General features: G+C 45.4%; 1 protein-coding gene across 3 annotated transcripts in view; it reads left to right on the forward strand.

The window, feature by feature from the left end:
* The first annotated feature begins 17,178 nt into the window (after window positions 1-17,178).
* Window positions 17,179-23,398, forward strand: part of PAIP1 (poly(A) binding protein interacting protein 1) — a 32,232-nt gene continuing 26,012 nt past the window's right edge. Inside the window, exons 1-2 of one of the 3 annotated variants that reach the window (XM_056112016.1) lie at window positions 17,179-17,198; window positions 18,588-18,760. In XM_056112016.1, the coding sequence (XP_055967991.1) occupies window positions 18,659-18,760 (102 nt within the window). In that variant the 5' untranslated portion in view covers window positions 17,179-17,198; window positions 18,588-18,658. Of the gene's footprint in view, window positions 17,199-17,428; window positions 17,905-18,587; window positions 18,761-23,398 lie in introns of those variants that run through there. The other 2 variants (XM_056112014.1, XM_056112015.1) reach the window with 2 other exon arrangements.

Raw genomic sequence — 23,398 nt, forward strand, 5'->3', positions numbered from 1 at the left:
GGTATTTGCCTTGCACATTGCCAACACAGGTTCAATCCCTGGCCTCCCCTGAGCACCACCAGGAGTGGTTCTATGTGCAGAGCCAGGAGTAAGCCCTGAGCATTTCTTAGTGTGGCCCCAAAACAAAACAAACCAAAAATACAAATTTTTTGTACAGATAAAGATACAGATAAGTATATTTAGATATGTCCTATGACCCGGCAATTGCGTTCCTGAGTATTTTCCCAGAAAAAGGAAAATTCTCATTCAAACTTGTATATAAATATCCATAATAGTTTCATTTACAATAACCCCAAATTGGAAACAACCCAGATGCCATTCATCTGGTGAGCGATTGAAGAGTCTGTTGCGCCTTTGCAAAGAAAAGGAACGAAACATTACTATACAAAACAATTTGAAGGAATCTACACTGCATTATGCAGAGAGAGGGCCAAAAAAATCAAGATCAATGTTTTCATTGATGTGACATTCTCAAAGTAAAAAAATTATGAAAATGGAGAACAGGCCATTAGTTTCTGAATTTGGAGAGGAGTTGAGGGTAGACATGGCTGTGTAAAGGTAATGTGAGGGATACTTGTAATGATGGAAATGCTCTGCATCTTGACCATGTCAATGTGAGTATCACCAGGGGGCCACCGTATTAGTCTTTTGGGTAAAACGAGGTAAAGATGAGAGAATCCTCTCACTATATTATTTCTTTCAACTGCATGTGAATCGACCATGCTCTCAAAATTGTCCATTCAAAAAATTAAAATTTGATAAAATATTAACTGTAGAATCTAATCAGTGGTGGTACATGTACATATGTAAAACTCCTTTAAATTAGCTGTATTTTGAATTTATTCTTAGTTAATTCAGAAAAAAATATGTTAACTACTGAATTTACCCTGAAACCATCTGAAGGACAGAAATGACGTTAAAGAATGGAAGATCTGAAGGAGGATAGAAATGTTCATCTAGACTGGTTAAAGAAACTTTGGTACATCTACACAATGGAGTACTATGTAGCTCTTAGAAAAGATGAAGTCATGAAATTTACATACAAGTGGTACAATATGGAAAGTATCATGCTAAGCGAAATGAGTCAGAAAGAGAGGGATAGACATAGAAAGATTGCATTCATCTGGGGGATATAAAGTAACAAAATAGGAGATTGATACCCAAGAATAGCTGAGATCAGCACCAGGAGGATTACTCCATAACTTAGAGGCCAGCCGGGTATCCTAGAGGAAAGGGCTGTTCAGATAGAGAAGGGAGCACCAAATAATGGGTGTTTGGAGGATCCTCCCAGGAGGGGAGATGCATGTTGAAAGTAGACTATGGACTGAACATGTTTGCCACTCAATGCCCCCTTTTGCAAAGGAGAGAGAGAACAAGGGGGAATTCCCTGCCACAGAGGCAGGGTGGGAGGGGGGATGGGGGGGTATTACCCATGGTGGTGGAATGCGGGGGGCCCGCAAAACCACTCTCCGGCCCGCGGAGGTGGCCCTAGGATCCATAGGTGCTGGGAAGGACCGACCAAATGAACACGAGACACAAGAGACAGAATGCAGCTCAGAAACAGAGAGAAAAAGGGACAGACTTTATTGGGGGCAATCAGGGTATATATCCATTAGCGAGGCAGCTACACCGAAGGTCGTGCCCACATATGGTTAGGGAGGTTTGTTACACAAAGGGCCATGTCCGTATGATTTATAGGCATCACATACTAGGCAAGAGATAGTTACTTCTTGTTATCACCATACTTCAAGGTAACCATACCTAGCACTGGCCTTGCCTGTTGCAAGTCGCGTGGCACAGGCTGTGCCTGTTGCAGGTCACGTGGCACAGGCACTTAGGCCTTGGTCAGTTAAAGGGCCAGCTTCCCACAGTGGAAAATGGGCACTGGTGGAGGGATGGGTATTTGATCATTGTATGACCGAAACCCAAGCACAAAGATTTGTAAATCTACAACTGTACCTCATGGTGCTTCACTAATTAAAAAAAATTAAAAAAAAGAAATGTTCATCTAAATAATAGAAATAACAATAAATGCTCTTTTCCTGTGGCACATTTATTAAATGAGCTTGCCCGCCAAGCAAGAAACCAGTTCCAAACAGTGATTTATCATTAGTAGGTTTTTTGGGTTTTATTTTTGTCTAAGTAGATGAAAGCAATAGTTGATGGTTCAAGAAACTGTCTCTAACGTGAGGCTTAAGATGTTTTACATCCTCCTCCTCCCAAGTCCAACACACACACACACACACACACACACACACACACACACACACACCTTTATTGTTTCTGATACTTATTTATATTGTATTATTATAATGCAGAGAGAATATCTGAATTCTTTTCCTATTTTCACCCAGTGATAGAACCTATTCATTTCTAACATCTATTTATTCACCCTGCTAATTATTAAATTCCTCTCTTTAGTGATTTTTTTTTTATACTTAGAATGGCCAGGGTACTGGAAAGACCGCGTTGTTCACTCAACTGTTAGGATTTTCTGTTTGGGGAACAGAACCTAGAGGTGTTCAAGGGATACTCTCTGCAGCGTTTGGGGTACCATGCGACTACAGAGAGCAAACCTGGACCTCCAACATGCAAAGCATGCACTCCGGTCCTGTGATCTCTCGCCCCGATGTTAGGATATTTTAGCTGCCATAACTCCTCTGTGGTAGCTTTTTAATAAAGTACCAATTACAGTAATTAATTACAGTAATTAACTCAAATGTTTTAAATAGCTTCAGGGAACAATTAACTTCAGAGTTTAGACTTGGCAGACATGAGAGGAACCAATAAATCCATACAAACGACAAGGGACTCTTTGTTCCTGAATCTCCCTAATGGGTTCAAGAAAACAGAAGCTCAAGGTAAGCCCTTTCAGAACAATAAAATAGATTTAAAATAGCATTTACCTATGGGATTCACGTGTGTTACTTCTTTTGATCATTTCACTAACTCTAAGGTTAATATTGTCATTCCTATTTTAAGATAAAGAACCTGGCTTGAGGTTATCTGGTGCATCTGAAGTCATATGATAGAAGATAGTTCTGAGACTTTAATGTAGAGCTTCTGATTTTGAATTCATTGATTCCAGTAAGGAAGAGTATCCTCTAGGGGGCGATGCTAAGATGATTGCATGTGAGAATGAAGCTACGGAGAGAAGCAGTGGAGACAGAAAGATAAATGTATATACCTCCATACACGTAAAGTCCTTATTTCATTTTATCTGTGTGCCTTGACAATGAACCACTCCTTCATTTCACTGGAGTTGAGAATTCACAGATGCCTTTCCTAACCACAACGGTTGCACTAAGTGGCCTCCCATTTAAACATTAAAAACCCAGGATTGAATGGTGTTATTTTTGTTTTGGGGGTCATTCCAGACAGTGCTCAAAGGTTACTTTTGGCTTTGTGCTAGGGTGACGATGTGCTGCCAAGAATCAAATCTCTCCACCCTCAAAGTATATGTGCTGATGCTTTGAGCTATTATCCCAGTTTTAAAATCCAATTTGGTTTTGGGGGCCCCACATTTGGTCTCAGGGATCTATATTTGGTTTATAGAGTCCACATTTGGTTTTGGTTTGGAGGCCCACATTTGGTTAGAGGGGCTACTCCCAATTATGATCTCAGGAGGTGGCTAACAGCAGTGCTCCAAGGACTATGTTGTGGTACCAGGAATGAACCCAAGGTTCCCACATGCAAAACCTACATTCTGGCCCATTGAGCTATGAACCCTTGAAATCCAATTTGTAACATAGTTGTTTTTGTTTGGGGGGCAGGGTGTGGGAGGTTAGGTCTCATCCAGTGGCGCTTGGGGTTTACTCCTGGCTCTGTGCTCAGAGACCATTCCTGGAGGTGCCCAGGGAATCATATATGGTGCAAGGATGGGACTTTGGTTGGCCGCCTGCAATAGCTCCCACCCATAAAAACCCCTGGGTGGGGGCAGGGCAAGGGAGGGATCACACCTGCAGTCCTGCAGTACTCAGGGGTAACTCTTGGTTTTGCACTCAGGGATCACTCTTGGCAGGCCTCAGGGGACCATGTGGGATGCCGGGGATCCAGCCCAGGTCAGCTATGTGCAAGTCAAGCAAGTGCCCTAATCACTGAACTCTCTCTCTAGCACCCATTATTATAGTTTTTGACCTTTCTGTTATTACTGCTTATTTGCAAATTACATGCTTCTTAAAGACAAATATTTTGTCTGGTTTATGTATGTCACAAACACATACAGAATGTCTGTCTTCTGTTTAAAATAATATTTGTTAAAAACATGGAAAACAGTGCAAGTGTCCTGTAAGAAGAGATAAAACAGAAAGAAGATACTGGCTTTTAACCTGATGCCAACATTAAGGTCAGTGATTAGACTAAGCCAGAGAGATGGGCAACAGAACATGAAGTAACCAAAGACCTTCTCTTGACATTTATACATTAAACATTGATGCTCCTAATTGTCTTTTGAATACCACATTTGGTTTCTGGAAATAGAATTTATAACTGTTACATTACCTTGCTGCTGTCCAGCAAGTACTTTCATTCAATTAGCTGAATTGTGCAATTTGTAGTAAAATATTGCATGTAGTAATTAGTCATTCAGAACACCCTGTAAAATCTTCAATTCCTGTAGCTCATGCTCTTAACACCGTTTTACTTCCAAACTTCTCAATTCTTCTATAAATCCACTATTTCCTTCCATTCTAATCTATCCTCATCAACCCTTTGTCTATATTGTATAAACTAGGGACAACCATTCTCTTAGCCCCTTCGTTCTTGTGTCTTAACTACATAATAAAATTATTCTCCCACCAGCAGACTTCTTAGTTTCTCCATCAGGCTGTCAAGAGATGCTGAGAAGAGTTATGTGATTACTCAGAGGCAGCCTGCCTCTGCGATGCCCTGATCTCCAGCCTCCGCTGGATACACTCACCATGCAGCAGCTGTAAGAACACCCCTCTTCCTACTCAGCTTCTCCTGAGCAACTCAGGCCACTTTCTTACACGTCCTCTTGTTTTTTAACTTTTTTTTATTTTATAAGTTAGTTCACAATATTTGATTACACTTAATATTCAAACACCAATCCCACCACCATTACACCTTCCCACCACCAAATTCGGGACATTTCTATCCCAAGCCCCAAGCCCTGTCCCAAAACACAAACAAAAGGATATATTTCATATTGTCTGTTATGAAGAATTGCTGAACATGCTTACAGAAAAGAGTTCATATGGAAAACAGTGTGAAGATTGTTCTAATTTGGCAGGAACCATTAAGACATTCTATAGGATATCACTAACATGTTGTTAAAAATTTGGGTGATGTGAGCTTTGGTATTTCTGTCTGAAAATATGTATATATGCATATATATGTATATTTCGATCTATGATTTGTTGCCTACTTTCTGAACACAATCAAATATGGTGTGGTAGCACTATAGCCCTTCCTCCTGTTGTTCACTGATTTGCTTGAGCAGACACCAGTAACGTCTCCGTCGTGAGACTTGTTACTGCTTTTGGCATATCGAATACGCCACAGGGAGCTTGTGGAAAATGATAGGGAGTGTCTTATGATGTGTCCAAGAATATGTTCAACTCATACATGAGGCTCGACCCAAGCATCTGGAAAGCGGCCTTGAGCTTGGCAGTGGTTGGGTAGTGGAGGTCGGCTGCTGGGGCTGGGTTCCTTGGGGCAAGGAGAGCTCTCACCACACCCCTCTGGGGTTCCCTGAGTGGAAACAGCCTGGTGCAGAGTCTGGTGGCATGGTTATGCCTCATTTTATGTTCCTTTCTAGGAGAAACAGCCATAAGTTCTGGAGGGTGGTCGATGAGGAGATTATCTGGCACCGGCAGGAGGTGTCTTATGGGTGTGACCCCTGGGTCACCAGAGACTGGGGGATGCAGGCAGAGGATCTCCGCTCCCAGATCCTGTAGAGCCCAGAGTCCAACGTCGCAAAGTTCTGCATTATCTGGGTTCCATGAGACTTCACTCTCGTGTGTGGCTCGGCCCAAGTGTGTGGAAAGCGGTCTGAAGCATGGCAGCGGCTGAGTAGTGGAGGACGGCTGCCGAGGCTGAGTTTATGCCCTCTTTTTTGGGTCTCACCCTTACAGTAAAGACATTGATTCCCTTTTCACTAAGAACTTATAAAGCATCTTGTTCCAGCTCCTCCCCATCCTGCAATTTATTTGCATGTACTAACTTCTTAGTGAAATTGCTTTTCTCCCACCCAGAATTATGCCTGCCACTTGTGACTCTAAATTGTGACCATTCACCTCCTCTGATCTTTTATTTCCTTGATTCTCCCACTTTATCTGAAGCATACCTTGGATTTTACCTAACAAACTCATGCTTACCTTTAAAAAAGTTAAGGTAGGGGTGGCAGGGGGAGAGGGGAGATAGTACAGTGGGCAGGGACTTGCCTTGCGTGAGGTTCAGCAGGGTTCTTATCCCTAAAACCCTACGTGGTCACCTGAGTCCTGACAGGAGTGATTCCTGAGCACAGAGCTAGGAGTAAGCCCTGAGCACATCTGGTTGTGGTTCAAAAAACAAAAGATAAAAAAGAATTAAAAACTAAGGACCAAGGATGTGATGCAAGTAGTAGAGCACATGCCGTGATGTGTGTGGCTCAGGGTTTAATCTCCAGCATTGAATAGTCTCCAAATATCACCACCTGGAGTACCACTGGTGTAGCCCTCACAACAACATAAAGGCCATAATTGCAACAGAAGTTTTTAACACCATTCCCACTCATTTCATAGTCAAGTTTAGAGCTGTCTGTATTTCCTGATATTGATCACTGCTTGCACTCATATCTCATGTAGCACTGTAGCACTATCCTCCATTGTTCATCAATTTGCTGGAGTGGGCCTAGTAACGTCTCCATTGTGAGACTTGTTACTGTTTTTGGCATATTGAATACACCACAGGGTGCTTGCCAGGCTCTGACATGTGGGCAGGATACTTTCAGTAGCTTGCTGGGCTCTCCAAGAGGGGTAGAGGAACTGAACCTGGGTTGCCTGGGTCAGCCGTGTGTGAGGCAAATGCCCTACCCACTGTGCTATCGCTCTAGCCTCACTCTTGTATAAATTCTATATTATTGCAATTGTTAAAATAATCGGAATGTCTATTTACTAACTTTTCAGAGAAATATACTTCAAATAGAGTGAAAAGTTTGCATCATAATGGTGCAGTGTGATCTACTTAATCTGGAAACAAAGCATAGCATGTTGTTTCTGGACCTATCAGAACTGGTTTGTTCACTGTTTATGTGATCTTTAGCCCAGTTAACAGATCTCTCTAAATATCTGTACTTTTATGTATAAAGCACGTAAGTAGGAGTACCCACTCCCAGGGTTATTTTAAAAGTAATTCATGTTAATGTTTACCTGGAATTTAAAAAAAAAGGCCCTCCCGTTGATCGTCGATTTGCTCGAGCAGGCCCAGTAACGTCTCCATTGGAGACTTGGTTGTTACTGTGTCTGGCATATCGAATACTCTCGGTAGCTTGCCGGGCTCTCCGAGAGGGGCGGAGGAATCGAACCTGGGTCGGCCTTGTTGGCCGCTTGTAAGGCGAACGCCCTACCGCTGTGCTATCTCTCCAGCCCTGGAATTTAATAAGTGCTAAATATTAGCTATTATTGTTCTTCTCAAAAACTCAAAATTTGCCTCAGCTAGTAGACAAATTATAATCAAGTAACTTGGCGAACTTGTTCCAAGTTGGGGGGCTGGAGGAAGAGAGAGAGAGAGAGAGAGAGAGAGAGAGAGCACCTGGAATTTCCAAGTTTAGGAAGTTGTACTGCTATCTAAAACTTTTAGAAAGAACTAAAGGACTTTTCATGGGTACTTTAGAATCCTACTTTTAATTGATACATCTGGCAACATTTGACAGAGATTGTGGGATTTCCTTTAACTTCTACAGCCCACTGGTTTCTCTCAGTTTTCATCTGCTGTAAATAGATTCCTCCTTTCAACCCAGCTACTAAATAGGGGCCTCCCCTCCCCCTCCCAGCCTCTACAGTTTTCCAAGTAACTTCACTTTTCCTTTGACTCTGGCTATCAAATTTCCAACTCTAGGCAATTTCCCTCTGAACCCAAACCCCGTGAATGGTCTGCTAGGACTTCCCTCTTGGAAGCTGCAAGATTCCAAATGTCTAAACTACAGTTATTAGAGGAAAGAAGGGTCTTTTTCTGAGCCCGCTCCCCTCTTGGAGGTTGAGACACCAAAGCCAGAACCTGAGGGTGCATCCTTATTTCTTACCTCTTATTAATACTTTGCATATATCTTTAAACATCTCTCGAAATTGTTCTTTTTCTCCAAGTCACTTATCCTGACCTTAATTGCTATCATCACTTCTTCTGGGGTTTCTACTGCGTCACTGAATGGGTCTTCCTGCTTCTAGTCCCACTTCACATTCATAATTTCACAGTCCCGTGCAGCTTCAGAACCCTAGACGGTATTGAGGCACCAGGCAATCATACAATAAACACTTTCGGATTGAGAGATAAATAAATTCCTATGCTCATTTACAATATTTTTTTGCTTTATTTTTGTTTGGGGGCTACACTGGGGTGTTCAGGGATTACTCCTGGCTCCCTGCTCAGGGATCAATCCTGGCAGGAATTCAGGGGGTCATCTGTGGTGCCAAGAATTAAACCTGAATCAGACATATGTTATGCTAGCACCACTTTTTTTTTGGGGGGGGGGGGGCTGCTGGGAGCAGGCAGAGGATCTCTGCTCCGGGGTCCATTGAGCCTGGAGTCCGGGGTCACAGTGTTCCGCTTCCGTGGCTCTCTGGGGCTTCAACCCTGCGTGAGTCCTGGCCTAAGTGTCCGGAAAGCGTCCTGGAGGGCGTCCGCAGCTGGGTAGCAGCCCAGCAGCCCAGCAGAGCTCCATTACCTCCACTACCTCCACTACCCAGCCGCGGATGCCCTCCAGGATGCTTTCCAGACCACGCGGCCACCACAACGACACATCATAAAACACTTAATACAAGATTACCACACCATATTTGAATGCGTTGAAATATAGTTTGAAGCATGGGAACACCTGTAAGGGCGATTAGAGGCCACCCTAAAAGCCTCTATCCCTCTCGGAGAGCCTGGCAAGCTACCAAGAGTGTTCTGCCCACACGGCAGAGCCTGGCAAGCTACCCGTGGTGTATTCGATATGCCAAAACCAGTAAATACAATGGGTCCCATTCTCCTGACCCTGAAAGAGCCACCAATATGGCAGTGTTAAGAAAGATGAGGAAGGAGAAGCTCATAAAATCTCAGGGCCGACCTAGGCTGCCAAAAAAAAGAAAGACAAAAATGACTGTCTGTACTTTCAACGCACGTATGCTGGCATCGGATGAATCCATTGAACACTTGATGGTGCAAGCACAAAAGATCAAGTATGACATCATTGGTCTGACCCAAATGAGAAGGCATCAATCACATCACGCCGCTTTCGACACTTGGGAAGAACTGTTCCTCAGAACATGTGACAAAAGAGGTGTTGGTGGTGTCGGTGTCCTTGTCAACATGAAATTGGCCATAAACATTGATTCATTCGAATGCCTAACAACCCGAATCGGACGATTACACTTGAATAGATGTGGCTCACTGCCGGCAGTTTCTATCTTCGTTGTCTACGCACCAACATCCAAGTACTATGAAAAAGAAATTGAGAAATTCTACATGGAGCTGGAGAAGTTCTGTAAAGAAGACCACACCTTCTACAAGATCATTGTTGTTGATTTTAATGCCAAGATAGGACCGAGAAGATCAGCCAAAGAACTCCACACCGGGACCCATGGCCTAGAATGGAATGAACAGTGTGAGAGACTGTCTGAGTTCATCATGTCGACCAAGACCACACCATCCATGGTAACTCACAATTCCAGAAGACTGAATCTAAACATTGGACATGGGAGTCTCCTGGTGGACGGTTCCACAACAAAATTGACCACATCAATATTCAATCGACGGTCTTGCCTGACCAATGTCGCTGTTGTCCCAAAATTCCAAACGGGATCAGACCACATCGCCTTCGTGCAAAATTCTACTTCACGGAGCGGGGAGAAAGGGCTGCAAAGTTTAAGAAGAGAACTTCCAGAACGACCACCAACTGGGAGCTCTTTGGCACTATTGCAGAAACATGGAAAGATGCCATTGTTGACAACATTGACGAGGAATACGATCGACTGGTTCAGTATCTCCATGATTGCGTGAGGAACGCCGAGAGAGAGAGATAGCCACAAAAAGACGACCGTCTTCGAAAACTCTCCAGCTCATTCGCCAACATGGTTTGGCGCAAGACTTAGGCAACCGCAAGCGAACATCGGAGCTTGCAAAGCAGTGCAAAGAAGCAATAAAGGAAGACCTCAAAGAGAGAAGAGCAAGAATGCTGGCAGATGTGGCAGAAGCTGGGAAAAGCATTCGCAACACCTGCCTGTCCTTCGCCAACTACAAGACCAAGATGACTGCCCTCTGACGTCCTGATGGGTCTATCACATCTTCCAGAAGGGCAATGGAGAAGATTATCCATGACTTCCGAGAGTATCTCGCCCTCATGGCAGAGCCTGGCAAGCTCCCCGTGACGTATTGGATATGCCAAACACAGTAACAACAAAGTCTCCAATGGAGACGTTACTGGGCCCGCTCGAGCAAATCGATGATCAACGGGAGGGCCTTTAATCTTAATCTTAATCCATGACTTCTACTCGTATCTCTTCGATAGCCACGCCCACCTGCCCACATACCAAATTCCGCAGGATGGATATGTCATTCCCAAAGTTCTCCCTTCCGAAATATGACACACCATTTCGTCGGTAAAGAATCGAATAGCACCTGGCCCAGACAAGGTCAGACCCAAACACCTGAAGAACCTGCCATCAGTACTCATCAATACACTGGCTCGGCTCTTCACACGCTACCTGTCTGAATGCAAGGTTCTGTCCCAGTGGAAAACCAGCAGGATTGTACTACTGTACAAGAAGAGAGACATCCACAGCATTGGCAACTATCGCCCAATCTGCCTGTTGTCAATTGTCTATAAGCTGTTCATTCAAGTCATCCTGAATAGGATTGGCAGAACATTAGATGAAGGACAACCATGTGAGCAAGCCAGTTTTCGAAAAGGATTCAGCGTGACCGACCATATCCACACGATAAGCTTATTGAGCTTATTGAGGTTTCTCGGGAGTTCAAGATGTTGTTCTGTCTAACGTTCATTGATTTAAAAAAGGCCTTTGATTCTGTTGAGACTGAAGTGGTCATCAAGGCCCTAGCCAAACAGGTCGTTCAAAGTCAGTACATCAGGATCTTCCGTGAGCTGTATTGCAGATTCACTACCAGGATCTCACCATTCTACAAAGAAGTGATCATCCATGTCAAGAGAGGGGTTCAGCAGGGTGATACTATTTCACTGAAACTCTTCAGTGCCACCCTTGAGAACATCATGCGATGACTGGAATGGGAAGGAATGGGAGTGAAGATAGATGGTCGGCAACTACACCACCTCTGCTTCACTGATGACATCGTTCTTATAACATCAAACATCACCCAAGTGGAACAAATGCTAGCCGACTTCAACCGTGAGTGTGGAAGGGTGGAACTACAGCTGAGTCTCATGAAGACAATGTTTATGAGAAATGGTCTCGTTCCTGACATTCCATTCACTCTCAATGGGATGAACATCTCCGAATGCAACAGTTATGTGTACCTAGGTCGAGAAGTCAACATGACGAATGACCTGGCACCTGAGTTGAGCAGGAGAAAGAGAGAGGCTTGGAACGCCTTCAAGAACGTCAAAGAAATAGCTAAGAGAAAAAGAACCTCCAGCTCAGGGCACATCTCTTTGATTCCACTGTTCTTCCTGCATTAACATACGCCTGGGAGACCTGGGCCCTACAAAAACAGGATGAGAATGCTATTCAGGTCTCCCAAAGAATTGAAAGAGCTATGCTTGGAGTATCACGCTTCCCTCAAATGAGAAAGAGTCCAGTGTTCCAACCTCAATCAACGGTCAAGAATCAGGGACACTGTCTCATTTGCCAATGCATCGAAAATCAGATGGGCTGGACACATAATGAGATTTGGAGATGACTGCTGGATCATCGACTGGATTCCACAGGACGTCAAAAGATCACGTGGCCGCCCACCTATAAGATGGTCAGACTTCTTTGTCAAGACCCTGAAAGATCTATTTGAGGCTCTTCGTGTTCCTAGAATGAGCAGATGCCAAATGGCTACATTAGCATGACAGGGATGAATGGAGACGTTACTGGCACCCGCTCGAGCAAATCGATGAATAACGGGATGTCAAGTGATCAAGTGATCTTTTTGGGTCACACCCAGAGATGCTCAGGGGTTACTCCTGGCTCTGCACTCAGGAATCACTCCTGGCATTGCTCGGGGGACCATACGGGATGCTGGGAATTGAACCCGGGTTGGCCACTTGCAAGGCAAACGCCCTACCTGCTGTGCTATTGCTCCAGCCCCACCACTTTTCAAGTTTCTGTGCTAGCATATGCGCTCATGGCAAGGGGTCTGGTGCAGAGCACTCTCCTTTCAGCCCGGGGCTCACTCACATTCTGTTGCCACAAGCCTGGCTGTGGTGAGATCTCAGCGATCCCAGTTTGTTGCAGCACTGAGAATCCATAACGATAGATCACTTGAGACCGACAGGATCAAGTTCTGTGGCAATGGGGCCTTGCGGTCCTCTGTTTATCAGGCAGGTGCTTCTTCCACGGAGTCATTCCCCAGGCTTTGATATTTACAGTGCAATTAAGAGATTAACATAAACAGGTAAGCGTATTAGATATTGGGGAGATCAGGCCATGTTCCTGATTATCTCAGACTAGTAAAGGGACCGAGGGACTGATCCAGATGGAAGTCAAGTGCCGCTGGCTAGGCTACATTACATAGCAGACCCAAGAGACTAGCAGAGGAAGGCAATTGACACAAATGAGACCCCAAGAACCAACATGCCAGCTAATTGTTTTTCTCTTTGTAATGAACTTATAATTGTAGGTTTCCACAATATTTTGGGTGGAGAGGAATGAACTAAACTGGCTAAGAAAGATCTGGAAGTGATGAAATGAGATGGAACATGATCTTATAAACATGATTTATTTATATGCTTATTTTTGAAACCTTCTTACTTAGAGATCATTGTAGATGCACATGAAATTCTAGGAAATAATGCAAAAGGTCTCATTTACTCTTTGCCCAGTTTTCCCCAATGGTAATATTTTTGTATATAATTCAATAACTATAATTCAAGGTCGCACACCCAGTATATTAGTAATGTGGAGTCCACCAGTCAGTTTTACATTTGCAGACACACATGTGCAATTTTACCACATGTGCAAATTTGTATGACAACTATCCCAAAAAAGATGCAGAGAGTTCCATTGGAAGAATTCTTCTTAATATGTACACTTTTAACAGTATTTTCACTATAGCCTTGAAGAATGCCATAGGATTATTGATAAAGCTTGCATTGAATCTGTATAACCCTTATGGTAGCATGTTGTTTTTTTTAAACGTTTAATTTTTCTAAATATGTACATCTTGAATCTCACCCTCTTCCTTTCCTTTCTTGTTGTTACTATTATTGGTGCTGTGATGACGAAATGTTGCATAGTTCCTGACTGTGATATCTGCACATTTAACTGTGGTACTAATCAGAGTTTGCAACCATCAGGATCCCAGAATTTTGCACTCCTTTAGTTGCTGTGCTCACACACATGTTCACTGGGGATGAGTCTTAGTTGGACCACACAAGTCGTGGTTGTGGTCCCTGCCAGGGGCCACTGCAGCACTCAAACATATGCTCACCAGAAGTTGAACTTATAGCTATGACTCTTCTAAATCTTTGCAGTGATGGCACTCAACATGAGTCACACTACTTTAGGGGGTGCTTACACATACCTGGCTACAGTACTATTGGAAATGGCACATGGCATTAAGGATCAGAGACAGCAGAGCTGCCCGCATCATGCTCAGTGTGTTTGAAACAACTAGGATTTGAACATCTGACCATGTCTTTACAAGGCAGGTACTCGAAACCCTTGCACTGTTCCCCCAGACCCAGATGGTTATTTAATAATGTGAAATTTTCTAATTTAGAATTATGGAATTTTTTCATTTCCTTGTACTTTTTATTTCAACAATGATTTGTTGTCTTGTAATATATGCCTCTCCCACCTTTGTAGACTTCTAAGTAGTTGATTCTTTTTGATGTCATTGTAAATAGGACTATTTTCTTGATATCTTTTCTTCTTTTGTTTGTGTAGGAAAATGCAATAGATTTTTGTACATTAATTTTGTCCCCTTCCACTTCATCATAGTGGTTAATTGTTTATAACAGGGTGGGATTTTTTAAAAATTCTTTAGGGTTTTCCAAGTATATTATGTCATCTGAAAATAATGATAGTTTGATATCTCTTCCAACTTGGATCTTTTCTCCCTTGTCTAATTGCCATGGTGAGAAATTCCAATTCTATGTTGAACAATGTGGTGAGAGTGGATTCCTCTTCTTGTGCCTCATCTTAGAGAAAAAGTTTTCCATTTTATTCTGTCTTCAAATAGGATATTAGCTATAGGTTTGTTGTATGTGGTCCTTACAGTTTTGAAGCGTATTTTTTCTGTTCCCATTTTCTTGTTGTTTTTGGCCCACACCTGGCAATGCTCAGGGGTTACTTCTAGCTCTGTACTCAGGAATTACTACTGGTGGTGCTCAGGGGACCACAGGGGATGCTAGGGATTGAACTAGGTGGGCACTGTGCAAGCAAGTTCCCTACCCACTGTACTATTGCTCCAACCCCTCTATACCCATTTTGTTTAAAATCTTGTCAAAAACCTACTCTACATTTATTGCTACAGTATATGACTATTTTTCTTTTGTTGATAAAACATAGTATATTAATTCTTACATGTGACCCATCCTTTCCTGCTTGGAATGAAGTCCACTTGATTATAATGTACTATTCTTTTAATGCATTATTGAATATTTTTTTTGGTAAGATTTTGTTATTTGGGAGGGCAGCACTTCCCAAAGCGCTTAGAGGCTTATAGGTCACTCCAATGTTGCTGGCCTGGTGGCTTAAGGCCTGGACCTAGAGACGTAGAACTGCTTGGACCCAGAGGTGTTGGGTTACAGTGATGATCACAGGGCCCAAGTGGTGCTAGGGATCAAACTCAGCATCTCACATATACAAAGCATGTACTCCAGCCCTTTGAATTACCTCCAAATCCCACTAAAATTTTATTACAGTTTGTTGTATCTATTTGCATAAACAATTTTGGCCTGTATTCTGGTGTGTGTGTGTGTGTGTGTGTGTGTGTGTGTGTGTGTGTGCATGATATTTTTCTGTCATAGTTTTTGGTGTCAAGGAAATGTTAGCATTAAAGAAACTGGCGGAAACTTTTATATACACACATATAAGTATAAACATATATATATATATCAGAAAAACTTAAGAATGATAGACAACAGACCATCTTTGAAATTTTGGTATGTAAAAATGGTGTTATCATATTTCCTGATAGTGCTAACAGGAGCAAAAGGGGTGGTGAGCACAAGCAAAAGCCAGAGACAGGACTGGGACATTCAGTGAGCATAAATCATTGTTTTTGAAGTTTGTATATCTTCCCTACATAATAGAAAAGTCCAAGCAACAATCTTGTCTTTGTAATGTACACTTAGTGTTTTGACATATTTATTTTATAATTTGGGGTATTTTTTTGGGAGGGTGGCCTACAACCAACAGTACTCAGGATTTGCTCCTGGCTCTTCACTCCGGGATCACTCTTGGCAGTGCTCGGGGATCAAACCCTGGTTAGTTCTGTGTAACGCAAATGTCCTATCCAGTGTACTATCACTTTGGCCCCTATTTACTTTTATTAATGAGGAAACGGAGGCTCAGCAAAGTTAAATCTCTTACCAGGATCACAGTCATTCAAAAGGCCAGGAACTAAAGCAAGTTTTAGTCTCCTTTGAATGCTATATTCCCTCTCTACACCAAGGAACACACTTTTTGCAGTCTTCCTTTCCTGGCTTGATTTTGGGGGCCAACAATCAACAATACATGATTGATTGATGTCTTCCCTCACTACCTATTTTTTCCTCATTCATTTAGGTAAAGAAATATGTTCCTAATGAAAATGACACTAGATGATAGTGCATCAGTCATTCGGCCCTGCTTAAACCACAGAGCCACAATCGCTGTGAAGATGTCTCAATTCAACAAGGAGGCTTCCTCCTCTCATTTTCTTTACTTCCTTTGGCCTTAATATCGTTGGAGCAGAACAAAAATCAATAATTTACCCAGGGAAGAATGTCTAGAACTTTGTTGTGTAATGTGGTAGCTACTAGCCACGTGTGACTCAGGAGCACTTGAGATGTGCTTACTCACACAACGGACCTGTGTTGAGAGTGGCTTTGACCCACACCAAAAAAGGAAAAAAGGGGAGAGGGGGAGTCAGCATTTGAATGCTGGAAACAGCTTGCAATGGTACCTTTTGGGGGTATAGTAAAATGTAATTATTAAAATTCATTCCCTCTCTTTTGGCCTTTTCAACTATGCAGCTTTCAGAAAATCGACTTTCTAGACACAATCAGACAAGAGAGTCTTACTCTACATCTTCATTGAACAGCGCGGGGAGGGGATGATGTATAAGGAGGGTTTCGTGGAAAGGTAGGGCTTTCAGTTTGTTTGGGGAGACCACACTCGGCGATGCTCAGGGATCACACCTGGAGGTGCTCGAGGGACCACAAGGGATGCTGGGGATCGAACCTAGTTCTTTTTTTTTGAACTATGCAAGAGGAATGAAAGAGATGGAAGCAGTAGACTCAACTGGGTGCGATCCCAACCTGGCGCTACTGGAAAAGAACGGGGACGGGACGGGGGGGGGGGGGGTGTTAATTTATTTCGATTCCGTTTTTTGTCCCCGCACCCCATGTGGGGGGAGGGGTGCCGAGCCCCCGCCCCGCCTCCGTGCGCCCCCCGTCCCCTTCCCCCAGCAGCCCGCGGGTCTCGGCGGCGCCGGGTCACTGCACACACCTGCGCGCCCACGGAGGTGCGCGTCCGCGAACCCCGGCGCTGCCAGCCCGCCCCCCGTCCCCGGATTTGGCTTTTCCTGCCCTCAACCGTCAGTCGGGCGCTTCTCCCTCTCCGGACCCCGGCAGCGCCCGCGCCAGCGCCGCGGCGATCGGCCGGCCTCGAGTAAGCGCTTCGGCGGCTCCCCGCGGCCCGGAGGTGGCGGGGAGCCCGAGGCCTGCGCGCCGGACCCCCGCGGCGGGCCAGGGCCGCTCGGCCGCCCGGGGCGCCGGGCCGCTGGGTGGCCCGCGGGGCCTGGGCCGCGCTCGGGCCTCCGGGCCGCGGGGGGCCGCTGTGAGCCGCTGTGAGCCGCGGTGAGCCGCGGGCGCCCCTGGCGCGCCGGAGGCGGGTGGGAGCGTCGGGGCGCGGAGGCCGGCGGCGGGGGGCGGGCGCTCGGCAGCGGCGGCGGCGGCTCCGCGGGTGCTCGGCTGCAGCGGGAGCGCGGGGGAGCCGAGCGGCGGCCCCTCCGCCCTCCTCGTCCCCGTCCCCCATGAGGCCCGAGTGAGCCTGGCGCCGCGCTCCCGCCTGCCCGCGTCTCTCGGCCGAGCGCAGCGGCCGCGGCTCCCCCCGGCGCGGCGGCGGAGGAGCATGTCGGACGGTTTTGATCGGGCCCCAGGTGCTGGTCGGGGCCGGAGCCGGGGCCTGGGCCGCGGAGGGGGCGGGCCGGAGGGCGGCGGTTTCCCGAACGGAGCGGGGCCTGCGGAGCGGCCGCCGCAGCCCAAAGCCCCGGGCTTCCTGCAGCCGCCGCCGCTGCGCCAGCCCCGGACGTCCCCGCCGCCAGGGGCCCAGTGCGAGGCCCCCGCCGGCCCCCCGCGGCCCGCGGCGCTCCCAGGTACGGAGCTGCTCTAGGGGGACCCGGGTCCTCCGGGCCAACGCTTCCCCCCCGCCCCCCAGCCCCGGGCGCGCGCGGGCGACGGCCTCGCCGCCTCCTCCTCCTCCTCCTCCTCTTCCTCCTCCTCCTCCTCTCTCCGCCCGAACCCCGCGTTCCGCGAAAGCGATGCCCGAGGGCCCGGGCCGTTCTCGGGTGGGGGCCGAGCCCGGAACGGGCTTCGGAAGGTGGATGCGGGAATCCTTTGTGCGCCCCGATTGGGGGAGGGGCGGGGTGCGCGCTCTCCGATTTCTGCCAGCCCGGGAGGAAGTCGAATTGCTCTACCCTTCCCCAGCCCCCCCCCAAAGCGGAGCCCCCTTGGGGCGAGTCGCACCTCTTTCTGATCTAGCCCTTCAAAAGAAAGAGACAGAGAAGGAAAAACCACAGCCCCCTTATCCCCCCGAACACACACACTCCCCCCCGAATGTTCCATCTGGAGGCAGGTGCGTTCCAAAGTGAGCTGAAGCCGAGTCCATTGTTCCTTTTTTGCAGGCTTCTCTGTGCCGATCTGGGCGATGGCAACGTTTCGTGATGGTGCTCGTTTCTCTCTTAGGAACCGGCCCTTGTCTGTTGGCTTTCTGAATGGAGTTGTTAATACAAAGGAATGAACGCGTCTAACCTCCTTTCCCCCTCCCCTCCCCCCTTAGAACAACCGCGGCCCCCGAGAGCTCCACCCGGTTCTCAGGATAACTTCCCGAGGCAGAGCCCCGAGTCAGCAATGGCCAAACCCCAGGTGGTCGTAGCTCCGGTGGTGATAATGTCTAAGCTGTCTGCGAACGCCCCTGAGTTTTACCCATCGGGTTATTCATCTAATTATACGGTAAGTGCATTCTCTCTCTCTCTCTCTCTCTCTCTCTCTCTCTCTCTCTCTCTCTCTATCTGTCTCTGTCTCTCTGTCTCTCTGTCTCTCTCTCTATCTTGCTCGCTCTCTCTGTCTCTCTCTCCTACTCCCTCCCCCTACAATTCGCGGTTAAATTTGCTGCAGTTGTGACTGTTACTTTCTATCAGCTACATTATGCAGGTACTTTCGGTGCCTCACGTAGGAACATGAGTTCATTGAGCTCAAGAGGAAGCTCATTGAGCTCAAGGGATTCGTTTTCTGAAATAAGTTTTGTAGTGAATCCATTCAAGGTGTCCGAAGGCAAGCTTGAGAGTAGGCGTTCTTGTCCTTTAGGGTCATTAGGGTATTTCCAACATCTGTGGAGAACACCTGGTGGTTTAGGGCCCCCCTTCCAAAAAAAAAGGGGGGGTGCACTTGAAAATCGGTAAAATCCATCTGTATCCAGATTTGATGGACTGTGAAAGCATGGCTTGGGATAGTTGGTGTTTTTTTTTAGTAATACAGATGAGTCACTGGTAACTTTGAGGGGAATGGAGAGGTGGTTTTGCTGCAGAATAAATGAGACGAGTCTTTTTGAATATTGATAAAGTAGACAGGTAGAGTCTTGTATGTTGAACTGGATTTCTCATTCTAATTATTCTATGCAGCAATGTAGCGTTTTGAGAAGGCAGTTATAGAAGTATAAGGGCATCTTAATTTTTCAGATTCATTTTTGTCAGTAATACAGGAAGTTATTAAGTGGTCACACTTACATAGCAGCAGGAAACCCCCCACACCGGTGGGATATTTAGAGAGGAATTTACTGTGCTTAATTGGCTAAATACAAAGCACTGCAGAGATGTGGGGCAGGAATCATTCTGGGAGAATTCAGTGACGGATAATATGTTGGCATGAGCCTTGTCTTTCCTGTTTTCTCACATGTTACCTTGCTGAACTAGAACACGTGGGATAGTTCCAGTTTCTCAAATTGAACACTCAGATCACTAGAATCCAAATTAAGGGGAGTTTCCTTGACCCTTTGATTCTCCAAGGGTAATCTCTGTTCTTATTTAGCAAGAGTTGAGACTCTGTTGTAAAGGTTCCTTTTTTTCTTTCTTTTTTTTTCTTATGTGGGGAGGGCAGAGTGGGCCGAGCTACATCTGTCAGTACCTAGGGCTTACTCCTGCTTCTGTGCTCAGGGATCCCTTCTGGTGGGGCTCAGGGGACAATAGGGATTGCTGGGGACTCGAACCCTGGTTGTACAGCGTGTGCAAGGCAGGTGTCCTACCCACTGTGTTATTGCTCCAATCCCTTCCAGAGTTTATAATAATGAATTTGTGTAATTGTTACCATAACTTTCAACAACAGAATTAATCCCATGGAATTGGGAGAGGGTTATTTTCATAGCAGTGCGGTATCTTGTGTGAATAAATCCCAGTTCATTTGTCTGTTAACACTGGGGTAGCTTCTACCTTTAGGAGTAGGGCTGCTCTTCCATCCAAGCCTTGGAAGATAGATCTCCTTGTTTATGATTTTACTCGGGGCAGAATTGCTACAAAAGCTAGCTGCCAAATAAGTTTCCCAAACATATTGGCCTGGTATATGCTGAGTGGTATGTGATTTCCATTGCTTTGCTTTCCTTGTCAGCTCTTGTTATTTTCCGTTAAGTTTAGACATTTTGCTTGGATGTGTAGTATTGAGTTGTGATTTTAACTTATAATTATCTGCTAACATAGCACACCTACTAGTCCTATGTGTGTTAGGAAAAGTATGATAGAGCTTTATTTCACATTTATTTTTGGTTTTTTGAGCCATACCCATCTGTGCTTAGTCCAGGCTCTAAGGCTTAGTCCAGGCTCTGCTCAGGGACTTGAGGGACCATGTGTGATACCGGGGATTGAACCCATGTTGACTGTGGGCAAAGCACAGAGTGGCTTTAACCACTGTACTGTCACTCTGGCCCCTATATTTTACATTTTAGGAACTCCAGACTACATTAGGAAAAGTCCTTGGGGCTGGAAAAGGGGATGTATGGAAAATGCACAGCTGGAAAAGCAGTTGATTTGGCTATCAGTCCTGAAAAGTAGAAATGTGGGCAGCTTGGTTCTTGCCAGGAAATGTGCTTAACTCAGAGAAGAAAGGAGCCATTGGAAAGCTGTGAACAGTTAAAAAAAAAATTCTTTTTTGAGATGGGTAGGGTATTTGAACCACACCTAGTGGTACTCTGGGCTACTTTTTGTTTGGTGCTTAGAGGTCTATCCTGGCTGTGCAGGAGAGGGCGGGAGCGGGACCAGGTGGTACTGGGATCAAATCCTAGCCTTCCACATGCACATCCAGCTCTTTGAGCTGTCTTTCCAGCCCTTGCATAAACTCAGGATTTTCTAATAGTGACAAATTAGTCCTCTTTTGCTGTCTCCCTGTTGGCTTGAACTTTTTTATGATAGGGATACAGTTTATCTTTTCACCATTCTGTGCCAATTCTGTTTTTCAGGCAGTTCAGGTGACTCCTGAGCTATAAAATCCTGCTACTCCACATTGAACCTCTGGCACTTTTTGGCCTTCTTGCAGCCCTCTAGTAGATCACTCCCTCCTGTGCTCACACCTAAAATGCAAAGAAGCCTGGGGCTCACATGCAGACTACAGGTGGTTCTTCTTTGGTGCTCAGTGTTCCTTAAAACAGGAGTTTTCAGTTGCCATTTCATGTTTGCAGTGTTTTTGTCCATCCCCCCACCCCCAAAAAGAATCATAAGATCTGGTCATATACTATTGCTTTGTTAGAACAAAATTTGTAAAGGACTGAGGAGAAGCAGTGCCTTCAGATAGGGGTGTGTGAACTTTGATTTGCTTAGCTTGCTTCATTGATTTGAAAATCCACCAGGATTCTCTCAGCATTCAAACTACCCCTGTTTTGTTACATTCTCAAATCTTACTCATTTACTCTTTTACACCCATCTGGGCTCAGTTTTTCTCCAGGCACTTAATAATAGAACAACAAAATTCTTGTTTCCTCCTGTTCGGATAAGATCTTATTATGAGGAAATCATTTTCTACAGCAACCATAATCTAGAAGAGTCTAAACTAGTTACCCCTCACTTATTCAGCTAAAAGTTTAATGCTTCTCATGAGATAGGCACATGGGGAAATAGCAGTGAACAAAATGGGCAAAAATTCCTTTTGGGGCTGGAGAGACAACTTGCTTAGTATGCGGGAGGCCCAGGTTTGAGACCTGGTACCATATGGTCTCCTGAGCACTGTAGGTGTTATTGTAGGTGTCCCCAAACAGCAATAATTCTAGTCTTTATAGACTCTTTGTGAGTCTCCTGGCTAGGTTTCCAGGAATCCCTTCTGTATTCTTTTGGTAAATAAAGGGAACTGTTGCTTGGTACTATGACCATTTGGAGAGAGGACCTCCCAAGGAGTGCCCAGGAGGCCTCTCCTACCCCCCAGACAATTCTTAGCCAACCAGACCCAGTGGTCAGTGCAGGGCTAAGGATGTGATCTGAGATTGTCCAGGCCACCTGAGGTGCTGGGGGCTTGGGGGATCTTGTGCTGGGAGTTGAACCCTGGTCAAGCTCATGTTGGGCATGCACCCTGACTACAGGGCTATCTCCTGGCCCCGGCGTGGCATTCCTAAGCTGCATCTGCCCTCCTGAATGCATTCTTCTTCCTTTTAGCATTTATGGTCTTCTTTACTGTTCTTAACCCTTTTTTATTCTTCCAGTCCTCTTCTAATACCATGCTTTATTACCTGTTGCATCTCCTCAGAAAAACTATTGCGCTTTAAATGTTTCATCACCTTTTACTCTTCGAACTGGAAGTTCCACATAAGAATTCTAAAAGGATTTATTGAGATAAAACCTCTCCTCCCCCAATAACAACCCCCAAACCCAGTTTTTTTCTTTTTCTTTTTTCCTGTGCCTCCCCAGAGGTGTTGAGGGTCTTCAGGGTTACAACAGCAGTGCCCAGAGGGTCATCCACTGGGAATCAAACTTGGCCCTCCAATCCAGCCCTTGGAGCTATCTGCCTGGACTTGCCAGTCATTTCTCAAGACTGTTGCCCTTCAATTACTGCCCAGTTTTCCTTTTGACTTTCAGTAGTGACTCTTCTCAAAGTTAGTGTTGGCACTAGTCTCTGGCACTCATCCCCCTAATTATATTGATACTGTTTTGTGGCATTACTGATGCTCAGGTATATGGCGTGCAGTCCTCTTCCCCTTTAACTTTGCTAACCTCTCTATGATCTGTTTGGTTTAACACATCCTAGAGTGCTAGATGTCAAGGTTCTCTTCAGAAATTCCTCTCATTCTCCTATGAACTGAATAAGATAGTTTTGTTTTAACTTAGTCTTCTTCACGTCCAGAATCACAACCATCGTTTTCTCAGACTTGGCCTGTTCAGTTAAGACTTGATGTTTTGAGCATTTCTCTTTCTTCTCCTTGCTTCTATGGTGGTGCTCTTTTTTTCAGTCTCCCCTAAGACTGCAGTCACAGATTCTTTCTCCTCTGTTTTACCTTCTCCTAGAATCTGTCAGCTACCTACCTGTCCGCTGATAATTCTGAAGTTGTCTTCCTCTGAACTCTATAGATTTATGTTTCTAACTCTAGATTGTTTGCTTCATAAAGATCTCCTTTTCAAGCAT

Source organism: Sorex fumeus, unplaced genomic scaffold, assembly GCF_029834395.1.
Source record: "Sorex fumeus unplaced genomic scaffold, SorFum_2.1 ptg000015l, whole genome shotgun sequence".
Lineage (NCBI taxonomy): Eukaryota > Metazoa > Chordata > Mammalia > Eulipotyphla > Soricidae > Sorex > Sorex fumeus.